This window comes from Rhagoletis pomonella, unplaced genomic scaffold, assembly GCF_013731165.1.
Source record: "Rhagoletis pomonella isolate Grant_MI unplaced genomic scaffold, Rhpom_1.0 Rhpom_scaffold_05482, whole genome shotgun sequence".
Lineage (NCBI taxonomy): Eukaryota > Metazoa > Arthropoda > Insecta > Diptera > Tephritidae > Rhagoletis > Rhagoletis pomonella.
This window is the reverse complement of record NW_023464019.1, coordinates 1-12,118: the sequence shown is the minus strand read 5'-3', so window position 1 is coordinate 12,118 and position 12,118 is coordinate 1. Positions and strand designations below refer to the sequence as shown.

General features: G+C 36.6%; 1 protein-coding gene across 1 annotated transcript; it reads left to right on the top strand.

The window, feature by feature from the left end:
* Positions 1-50: 50 nt before the first annotated feature.
* Positions 51-11,534, top strand: LOC118755154 (rho GTPase-activating protein gacF-like). Its single transcript, XM_036490012.1, has 2 exons — positions 51-1,557; positions 9,918-11,534. Exons 1-2 carry the CDS (start codon positions 88-90, stop codon positions 11,307-11,309), a joined length of 2,862 nt encoding a protein of 953 aa, XP_036345905.1. The 5' UTR covers positions 51-87; the 3' UTR covers positions 11,310-11,534.
* The last annotated feature ends 584 nt before the right edge of the window (positions 11,535-12,118 follow it).

The window sequence follows — 12,118 nt, the reverse complement described above, 5'->3', positions numbered from 1 at the left end:
GGCACTGGGAAATCGCTTCATAATCAGCATCAGCAGCATCATCATCAGCTTGTTGCAAATGTCGCTTGCCAGGCATTGCAACAGGCCATGGCTTCTTCAGTTGGATCGTCATCATCGACCAGCAATGAGTGCAGCTATAAGAATTGCCATCTAAATATAAGCGCTAGCACTACATCGGCATCGGCTGTAGCTGGAACACAGCAGCGCCGCTCACAGCATCGCACTACACTGCCCATTCAAGCGACACATGTTGCACACGATATGCTGCAGCAATTTGTGACTGTTGCTGATGTAGAAATCAGCGGTGCCACCGTTGGTTATCACTCACTGCCTAGTGGTAGCGGCAGCATCGGTGGCAGCAGTAATGATATGGAATTGCTTACTGCTACTACGATGCCAACATCTTCCCAATACGCTGGTTCACATATGGCTGGCGCCATTTCCACGCCCAGTATTGATGTGTTGCCATTGATGAGCGGAGAAATCGCCACAATATCTAGCAACACCAGCGACTCGATCACACAAACTACATTTAGCCCCGTGGCCGGTGCTCATACGCTGCCCACAAATGCACACACGCAAACGCTCAAAAGCGGTAGCAGCAGTGCCAACAGCCCTGGCAGTCAAAGTAGCAAAACTCCCTCCTCTTCCCGCCGTTACCACCGCACTATACCGCGTTACTTCGCTCTCACCGATCCGTTGAGTGCCAAAGAGGCCTATGGCGTTGGTAAAAGTAAATCAGATAATAGCACGCGTAATAATGCGGGCACTACATCATCGGCTAGCAAAAAACCCACTTGTCAGTGTCCGGTGCAACATGTGCCCATGTCATATATGGCAGCTACCCAGCTGAGCAATGCTGCACAATGTGCCAGCAGTAGCGCACTTCTTTCGGCATTGAGTAGCAAATTGAACGCCGTCAGTCAGTCATCAGCCGCATCCCAAACATCATCAGCGTCATCGACATTAGTCTCGTCGCATGGCAACAGCAGCTCGGGTCGTTCCAACACTTCCACTTCGTTGGGTTACTCGCAACGTGCAAAATCCTCCAATAGTCTACAGCAAACTTCTGCGAGCGAAGTCAACAGCCTTGGCGGCACTTTGAAGCGTGCAATGCATACCACCAGTACCAACACCAATACCAGTAACAATGCTAGTAACAAAAACAACAACACCAATAATAATGCTAGCTCACTATGCAGCTATGAAACGAAAATTGCTACCATTTCCAAACAAGTTGGCGATAGCACAGCTGCAAATCTGAGTGGTAGCACAGTAGGAGGCCATCACCATCACACAGCTCATCATGCCCACCATGCCCATCATTCGCACAGCGTTGTTGTATTGCCGACACAGGCGCAGGACGAGAGTATGCCCATAGTATTGGGACGGGTGCAAAAGCGATCCAGTGGTGAGCGGGAAAGGGAGCGGGACAGAGAAAGGGAGCGTGAACGAGAGCGCGAACGTGCGCGTAGTGCTAGTAGTGGTCGCGGTAGCAGTAATAGTAGTACACACCAATTGGAGAGTAGCGCGGCGGCATTTTATTTGAACGGAAAGGTGAGTGGTAGATGAGGTAAGGTACCGTTAGGGAATCTTCATACATACTCATATATTTATGGTAATAATTTATGATCTCAATAATAATAAAGTGACACGTGCGGAACGACAAAAGTTTGCTAAGCTCAGGGAAACTGGAAATAGTTATAGACAGAATATAAACAGGTTTTAAAAACCTAAAAAATTGTAAACAACACTTACATTTCTTTTTAGTCAAGTTAAAATTCCATTATAAAAGACAAAATTTACTGTCATACCTACACAAGAGCGTCAGTGTTGTCTGGCTGTCAAAAAATTCTCATGCTCATACAATTTGTATGAAGCATAGCGAAATAACGTGTCGTCAACGCTGTCAGATTTTGACAGAGCGCACAGTCTTTCGACTATATGGAGGCAGGTAGAAATATTAGAAATAGGGAATTATGAAATTTGTAAAGATGAAATAATTGCCACGCCCTTCACTCTTGAGGCCGAAATATTAAATTTCATCCGCTTTTGATGAAATTTAGTTTGTACTCTGTCTTTTATTAGGAAACCCTAAATATAAAATATGGGGGAGGATTGGATCACTATAACGTGCAAAACTCACAAAAAATATGGGGCCAGCCATTAAATGTTAATTTTAATTTTTGTAAATTTTTGTTTCCTGCTTTCCACTCTCAGAAAACAAAAGTTATATTTAAAATTATATAGGTGTTCATATTCTCTTTTTTCTCAATGTTTGGTGAGATTTTTCCATTGTTCGAAAAATTGTTTTCGCGAAATTATGCAAAAAGAAGTTGAAAATCAAAAATTAAGAATATGGAAAATTACATATATTTGCAAAGTCGTGCGAAAAGATCCAAATATATATTCGAACACTACATACAATTTTCTAAAACATCCGTCTAATCTCAAGACCTGATAGACTCATACTTTTTTTTTATTAATAACCTTTAGCATCTACAAAGTAACCTTTATGATAAAAAATAGGAAAATAACAAATAAATGATAAATACCTTCACCTGAATATTTAAGGACATTTAGATAATTGATTACAGTTGAAAAAGAAACACTTACTGTAATGGGTTCAGCGCCAAATGCAATTAAACTGATTAGTTGGTAACTCGTCGATTCAAGTATTTTTTTTGGAAATATGCCATTGGTGGAGAGAGGGGGTGCGTAAATAATGTGAAAGATCTCCCGAGGACTTTAAAATTAAGTTTAATTGATTCTCGATTCCTTTTCTTATATGTTTAAGTTATTTTTACAAATAAAGAAAAAAGTAGGAAAAAACCAGTGATGGATCAAGGTTTTTCATAGATCTTTGACAAATAGTATTCAATCGTTACGTAATTTTTACCAAATTAAAGGTCAGACTTATACCTGTTAAAATGCGACTCTCTTTAAACAATACATTGAACATTTCTGTAAATAAAATCCAAAATTATAATTTTACGACTCATCGTTTTTTGTCCTTCGGAAATTAAAATGGAGTACATGCGAGCAAATTATTTTTGCATTAATTGCTCAAAGTTCGTAACCTTTTGGTTGGACCACCTCGGGTGCACCTTAAAACAAGGTTTAGTTTTTGGAATTGGTAGTTGCCTAACACCGTTTGTACTGTTTTGTCGCGTTTAAATACTTAGTAGTCTGTTCCACAATTTTTCGGCTCACCTTAATAGTCATATTTGTAGGTAGTTTGCTACTTGTTAATAGTTGATGCCGTTTCCTCATACAACTGTTGTCCAACTTTAAAGCTCTACCCAGAATTGCAGCGGACGACGGTTAAGCGGTCAACGGTTAACCGCTGTCAAAATCAAAACTCACGAAGACATACGGAATGGCACATAATTGCGGAATTTTACCGCCAACGTTTTTCGGTTGATTTAAATCTATTTCTATTTTTACCGCCCAGCGGGGGCGGTACATTGTTGATTTTAATAATTTCTATTATTTTCACAAGTTTGCAAATGCTTTTAACCATTTTTATTTCCAGCCAATACACACATACACGTACAAAAAAAAAAAAAAATATTTTAATGAAAATTTCCAAATCAAAATGACAGTTAGAGGAAGCCGTGAACAGCTGTTCACTTACCGCCGATCGCTTTACCGTCGTTGGCTGTAATTCCGGGTAGATCTTAAATTTCATTTGTCCTAAGTGTTTTGTATATTGCCTTGTTGTTTCCCCTCAACCAACCCCGCCGTCTCCACTGAGTCAGCCGGTTGCTATTTTTCTTTTGTTACTGTGCATTGTTGTTGTTGGGATCGGGTAAGTGCATATATTTGGTGCCTCCGCGCCGAAAAGTAAGGTAACAATGTACTACTATTTGTCAAATGTAACTGGGTGACTACCTACATATGTATGTGCACTATTTTGCTTTATTACTCAATTGTAAAGTTTAAAGGTTGGTCTTATTGCTCATCGAGAAATGAAACTGTGAAATAACAAAAATTTGCGTTATTTCCGTTTGTGTTATTGCACGCACCGTTTGTTATTGCCTTGAAAGGTTGTAACATTTAGCTTAGCGTAGACCTGCAGTATTACGCCAGTGTTAACTTCTTAGCCTGTTCCTCTCCTTCCTGAGCTCTTCCTTGTTTGTGCTAGGTCCGAGTGCAAAGAAGCCCAGGCCCTATAAGCGACAAGGCGGCTGCCGTTCTGCTTCTCGTTGGATGTCATTGTACTCCTCCAGGATATTGGGCTTATCAATGCACTCAACAACACACTAGTTTGGTTTCGAGCTCCAGCTCAGCATTTACAGCTAAAGAGCTGAACACTGAAGATCTTTTGGACTTTAAAAAATGGTGGCCAAATATATAAAAAAAAACATGTTTGCCTACTCAATTCTTCGGAAAAAGTGTCCCAAAAGAAAAAAAAATCATTCGCGCCTACGAGTTTTTACTATCATTCATATAAAAATGGTACTATCATAGTCGAGGAATTTATTAATGGATTCATTAAGCATTCATTCATTCTTTTGTTTTTCAAACTATTTTAAGAAGTAACTTAAGTACAAACGAAAAATTGTGGGATAGGCCTCTTCTGCTCCCATGGCCTCATACATACATACACTGAGAAAAAGGATTAGTGTTGACAACTAAAAATATTTAGTTTCCGAATTTTGACAATATTTGGGAACTGTTACCTAGGATTGGGAACTATTAACATGGGTTGGTAATTATAACTAAATATATGAAAGCTTCTAATATTCATCTAGGTTGTACCAAATCGTTAATTTAGTTGAAGGGTTTGGTAAATATTAGAGATGGGCACGGGCCCATCGAATAAACAGTGAGTTAGGTATTTGCAAATTATTTTTATTTGCAAATAGCTTACGTATAAAGCAACAGATACGCTTTCTTTCAACACATGGTTTAGTCATAGTTCCAAATCTTAGTTGAGGCAACCACGATTTGGTTTGAGAGCGGATCATATTCATGCTTGTGAGCCACCCCTAAAGAATGCTGAGGGCTCTCTGAGCACATGTTTGTTTCACATACGAAGAGCGCCGGCTGAGCAATGTACACAGTCCCACTTATTGAATCGTTTGAATGTTCTAGTATGCCGACCATTGCATAAAAACGATTCAACGAAGAAGGCTGTGTGCGTGGAAATCATTGCTCCGCTACCGCTGTTCGTATATGGGTGAAACACGCGTGTGGTCACAGAGCGCTCAGTAAGCTATAGCATGTCGATCACTGCGCTAGATAGAGAAAGAAAAGTGTGAGATATGACATGCCCAGACTTATTTGTCTCAGTTTCAGTTTTGCCATCGCCGCGAGTTGTTTCGATGTGCGCATAGTTATTTAAAAATATAAAGTTTGATACAAACCGGGGTTTCTCAGTGGATATGTAATTCATGTCAATTATAATTTGAAAGTATATATTTAGCGAAGGAAAAAGCAAAGCAGTATACTTAAACCAGCACTTCCAGCAGATATTAACCTGGGTTTTCGCACGACTGTTCCAGTTCCATCGTTTCTTTTTAGAAAATTCTTACCGCCATATTCATATGTATTATTTACACTAGTAACTATTTATGTAAATATGTATTTATTTTTATGCTTAATATATGCAAATAAAAGAAGAAAGTAAACACAACAACCATCGAGTAAATTTTTATTTGTGTCAAACTGAAACATTTTTTCCAATAATAAACGGTTAGATGATTCAAGTCTACAGCAAATTTCCAAAATTAATTGAAAACTTGTATCAACCAAAGCATTGTTTATATTTGCGCAACAATGATTTTATTCAACTAACAATATTGTCCACTCAAGCTAGTCGTTTTGTAATTATTAACAAATATACATTTGTCCCAACTAGAAGTCTGAAGTAAATTGCAGACTTTCGTGAACTAGATATTTATTTCGCCATATCCAACTATAACCAAATCTTGGTAATTATAACTAAACCTTTTTCTGAGTATACATATGTGTATGCACATCCATGAAAAAATAAATCCTATTTTGTCTTTAAAAACCTACAAAACTTAGTTTTTCTTAAAACGGAGTATATTTATTACTCAGATCTGCTTGCTTTTAATACTAAACAATTTAGTTAAAATCATGTGAAAAATAATAGGGACATTTTTCCCAGTTTTGCTTATTTCTCTTTTGTTTGTATGTTTACTATGTATATTTATATGTATTTTATAAAAATGCAGCTGAACTTTGTAGATATATTCGAAAATTTCAATAAATTTTTACAACGATAACAAACTTTTCACGAAGATTTTTTTAGAAAAATTCTAAGTATGCAGTTTTGTAGCCTATTAAATGGTAGCTTAATAAAGTGCAAGTTTCCTAAGGCTAAGAACTCGCGTTGATTTTTGATATTTTTTTGCTGATTGGGGGTATAGCGCTTCTCATAAATTTACAAAAACTTGATTTTTGCCTCTTTTAAGTTTTTACGCTGTAGACTTTTCGCTGGAATCGCCAATACATATGTATTCATAAGTGGGTGGGGCTACGCCAAGTTTTTCCAAAACTTTATAATATTCTTATTTTCCGTCTAAATACTATTTAAAATATAAATTTTGTGTGCATAAGCTGTAGTATTTAGTGATTAAAATATCGCAGTTTTCGTATTTCTGAAAACTACCAACTCCAATATCGCCCATTTTGAATACCATCCATCCTACGTTCAAAAGAAGTACACGTATCAAGCTTCGTTCGTTCGAGTTATCTTGTGCACAGACGTACGGACGGACGGACAGTCACGGTTTAATCGATTTCTTTTTTCATTCTGAGCGTTTATGTATACATTTGAGTGTATCTATCTCGATTCGTTTTGGCTGTTACAAACAAACGTTTTGTGAGCAAAGTTAAAATAAAAAAATCTCCAAAATTAATGCGATTTGTTAGCCGGTGAAAACTTGCACTTCATTTGACTTAAATTGTGTAGGCCATACAATTGCATACCCAAAAATGTTCTAAAGATTTAGATTAAAAAGTTGAAATTTTGATGAAAATTTACAGAAATTTCCCAAATTTTATATAAAGTTGGAAACTGTGATTTATATGTTTTTGGTTAAAGTTTGGACGGCATCATGATACAAAAAAGAAGGTAGTTTCATTTAATGACATTCGTTGTTGTTGTTAACCATTTGACTTTTAATAAAATTATGACATTTCATCAAATTCATGCTACCTGATCACTAGAAGAAATATTTTATTTTTAAGCAGAAGATTTTATTTTATGGACTTGAAAATTATGCCGGGTTGACGATTAGGTTTCAGAACGCATGAAGAAAGTGTATACATACTTACGTATTGTCGTTTAAAGTACAAAACCGCGTATCGTCGTTGTGCAAAACCGCGTAACTGATATTTTTTGCCAAAAATTGGATTTGCGCACACAAGCTCTTGGCTCAAGCCTTATTCATTCGTCCTGAAATGCGATTTCTTTGTAAAAAAGAGTACCATTTTTAAATACATAATACATACGCGGATTTGCATTATAATTTAAACATTTGTGAAAGTTAATGGCGATACGGTAATCACATGGCCTAATTTTTTTTCAAAATCTGATGAGAAATTTAAAATTAAATTTGAGCCAAAATATAAAAAGGTTTTATTTGGGAAGAACATTCTTTAGAATTCGATTTTTAAATCGCAAGATTGTATTCTAAATTTGAAAAAGAAAAAATAACAAAATAATGCGCGCGTGGTTTTTATTATAAAATAAAAAGAACAATTACAATGAAGTCTTCTTTAATAGTTTATATTTTATATAGCTTTAACAAAAATAGTGCGAGCTACGTAAGTAAAAAAATACCAAGCACTGATAATGGTTTTTGATTTGAAATATTATTACATTGGTATAAATATGCGAAAGAAAATTCTCCGATTTATTGCCTTTATATTATCAAAGTGGCAAGGCTGTTGATAATACTCACAATTTATGAAACTTCAAAAAATTGTATTATCCGTCAAAAGTTGTTTATTGAAACTACGTTCTTTTTTGTATCATGTGAGGGAATTATAGAAAAAAAAATTGCTTGAAACACATTGCGAACATCTTTTTTAAAAAATCAAAAAGTTTGAGTAACTGTGTATCGACACTGAATTTTGAAACTGTGATTTATATGTTCTTGGTTGAAGTTTGAAGGATATTTATAAAAAGTCAACAAGTTTGAGTCACTGTGTACCGACACTGAAGTTTTGGGGAATGTACTTTGAATGCACTAGCAGTATAGAAGTATTCCTTATGTACATTGCACTTCATCACGAAAAAAGTTTCGATTTCGATGAAGACCTGCACAATAATATTTCGAAAAAATATTAAGATTTACGTGAGCTGGACCAATTTAAAAATACCTCAAAAAATGTAGTTTTCTTATAAATTAAAAAAAATATTTTCTTAAAAGATTTAAGCTTAAAAAATTAAAAAAAGTTCAACGGAACCTTAATAATTAGATTTTTTATGCTGTTTCTTTCTTTTTTTCAAAAATTGGTTTAAGAAAAATATAAATAACTGGACCAAAACTATACCGATTTACACTTATAAGGTATAACTGGAAGGTATTTTCTCACCCTTTTTATTTTTTTCCAAACAAACGCATTCATGTCCAATTTTTATTTTTTCAAATATTAACACATCTAATTCGTGAATTACCCTGTCTCCATGGCACACATTAGCAATTCGTTTGGCAGTTCTAGTTTTTTTTCTCTTTTCTTCGCTATTTGTTATTATTTTTGTGTACTGCAAATATCGAAGATGGAGCTAAGCTTTAAGTTATCATCAACAATTTTAATTTATATAGACAATATTTTATTAATATTATTCTATAACTAGAAAAAGTGCCAGCAAATGGGACCAGGTCGGTGAAAACTTCGATATATTTCCGATAAATATTAGAGAAGGCACCGATTCGCTCGTCATCCGCATGGTAATTCGATCTGAATTATATATAAATGAGGTTAATCGCTCTCAAAATTTTGTATGACGAATTAAGTAATTCGGAAGATAGTTGGCAAGGCGAATGACGAATGGGAGAGCGAGTTACGAATGAGAGGGCGAATTGTGAATCGTGGAAACGCCGTATTAATTAAACTTGGAACGACGCTTGTTTATCTTTCATACTTTGAATTAAATTATTTGCAAAAAAAAAAAAATGAGAAAATACCTTTGCAATGATATCCTATAAGTTTAAATCGGTGAAGTTTTGGCGGAGTTATTTAAGTTTTTCAAAAACCTATTTTTGAAAAAAGTCCAAAATGCATCAAAAATTTCATTATTAGGATTCTGTTGATTGTTTTTAATATTTTAATGCAAATTTTCTATGCTTAAACTGTTTGCCATGTGAGGTGATTTTTTTTAAATACCTCAAAAAACTATTTTGAATGATAAAAATCTCACTTTTTGGAGGTACTTTTAATCGGTCCAGCTCACGTAAATCTTAATATTTTTCCGAAATATTTTGGTGCAAGTCTGAAAATATTATAGATTTCATAGTTCCAATGGAGTGATGCCGTCTAATGTACATATATGTATGTCGAGAGTTTATATTCAATACCCTCTATCTGCAATTTGAATAAAATTTAGACCCGCGTGCTTAACTCGTCTCGGGTTTAACGGTCGTCCATACAATTTATTTTAACATCAAAAATCGCTTCTATTATACATTCAAGCGACTCATATATGTAGCTCACATTATTACCAAGGCTGACAATTAAGTCAGCTGTGGCTTCATTTTGATGAAATTTGCAGGTAGATGGTATTAAATATAAGTGTTCGAAATATTTTAGCAAGCTTTTGTAATTTCATGTCGTCTTTGTCTTCAATTTACTTAGTTGTGTTGGTAATTTTCGCATTTAATTATTTATTAATAAATATGTTTTTTTTTTGTTTTAAACTCGTTTACTGCAACTAGGTCGACGCTTACTTGAACTTTCCCCAACCGCAACACTTCAACACCATACATTCGCAACAACAACCACACCATCAGCACCATCAACAACAACAAACCAACGATACAAATCCAATACTACCACCGAAACTTCACAAATCTCTAACGAATTTAAAATCTTCGACAAGCAACAATCATAGCATTATGACCACGACCACCAAACCATCGAATGTATGTGCTGCTGTTGCTGCTACTACGCCCACCACTACTGCAACTGCCACTGTCTCCTCGAGCTGTACTGCCGTGCAGACGATTAGCTCCCTCAGTAAACCAACAACTTCTACGGCGGCATATTCGTCGCGTAAGGATCATCATAATAATCTAGATCCTATAAGCAGCATCGGCATTAACACCAGCAGTAGCAATAAAAATTCGCCGCCATCACTCACTTTGCCACTATCCCCGGTGATAACGAAAAGCGCTGGCGGCACAGCGACCCACAGCAGTAGTGGCACCGGCGGAGTCACTCCCAGCAACACCGTCGGCTCGGTCTCACATTCTTCAGAGAAGTCCAGCAAAATAAACTCAAGCACCTTTTACCCGCTGCAAAATAGCCACGTGACCTATACACTGCCAAAACACATTAGTGGAAAAGTTTCGCTGAATAGTACTATTACCAGTGTGGTAAGCAAGGTGCCTTCAGTGATCAGTATACCCATTGGTGGTGGGGAAGTCGATCTCTATGAGAACAACAATGGCTGTGGTGGCAGTAATGCTTTGAGTCAAAATAGTGGCACGAGCAGCAAGCACGAAACGTCGTCAAAGAACGGAGGAGGAAGCGGACGTAGCACTACATTGCCAAAGATATTGCGTACCAAAAAGCAGCAAGGCTGCAGCGGCAGCAACACCAACAGCAATAATATGAACAACCAGCCATCACCTTCCAACAGCACACCGTCTACCTTGGCAGCAGTGTCAGTGTCGGTATCGCAATGTAGTATGCCCGCCTATCCACAACAGTATACTAGTCATCATGCCAAAACAAACACAAATGCAATTACAACCACTACAACAGCAAATGCAACAACACAATTTAATTCCCACGTTGTTGATGGCAATACTTTATCATCTGCCAAACATTTACCCGTCTGTACCACCTCTAAAAATTGCCTAAATCCGAAGGAGCATTTTCTACCGAACGACACCAGTTTGGATGACGATTACTTGAGTGAGTGTGAGAATTGTAAAATAGCGCAGAGCGCTAAATATTATTTGAATGCTGAGGAAGTAGAGTCAACGCCGCAGGAGACAATGACACTGCAACGTAAATCGATGGATGACAATAAGGAAGAACAGGAGCAGGCATATTATCGAATTTCGCACACGCTGCCAACGAATCCAAAGAAAAATGCGTAAGTATAGAATGTACATGCATTAGCGTTGCTCCTGTGCATACGAATTCCTCGTTTAGAGGAAGAACGACCTTTCTTACACCAAAGCGAAATTTATCACCCCTATTCTGTATTCTGCAACACTTTCGTATTCGGATTTTGCCACGAATCGTAGAAATGGTATACTGCAATCCGAATCGTACCTTCGAAATTCGTAAAAATGGCATGCCTAAAAACAAACGAGGAACAAATTGACAGCTTTTTCGCATAATTTTGTACCAAAACAATTCTGTGTCGGAATCGAGATAAAAATTAAGCAAAAAGATGTAAATCGATGTGTGTTTGCAGGAAATATTAGTTGGGTTCTTTTAAACAGATAAATTTGCCTTTCGTATATATGTACGTAGATTTATACCCGAGCGCACTTGTGCTCAAGGGTATATTAATTTTGTTCACATAACGGTTGTTTGTAACAGCCAAAACGAATCGAGATAGATATAGACAAATGTATCCATATATGCTCAGAATGAATAGAGAAATCGATTAAGCCATGTCTGTCTGTCCGTCCGTCTGTCCGTCTGTCCGTCCGTCCGTGTACACGATAACTCGAGCAAAAATTGAGATATCTCAACGAAATTTGGTATGTAGGTTTCTGTTAATCCAAGGTAGGTTGGTATTGAACATGGGCGAAATCCGACAGTAACCACGCCCACTTCCCATATAACGGTAATTTCCAGAAATACGAAAACTGCGATATTTTAGTAACTACTGAAGATAATTCACTCATAATTGATATTTGTAATAATTTTCAGACGAAAAATAAGAATATTATAA

Coding starts and splice junctions, on each gene's coding strand:
- LOC118755154 (XM_036490012.1), top strand. CDS start 88: ATGGCTTCTTCAGTTGGATCGTCATCATCGACCAGCAATGAGTGCAGC. Junction 1,558..9,917: donor CATTTTATTTGAACGGAAAG/GTGAGTGGTAGA, acceptor TACTGCAACTAG/GTCGACGCTTACTTGAACTT.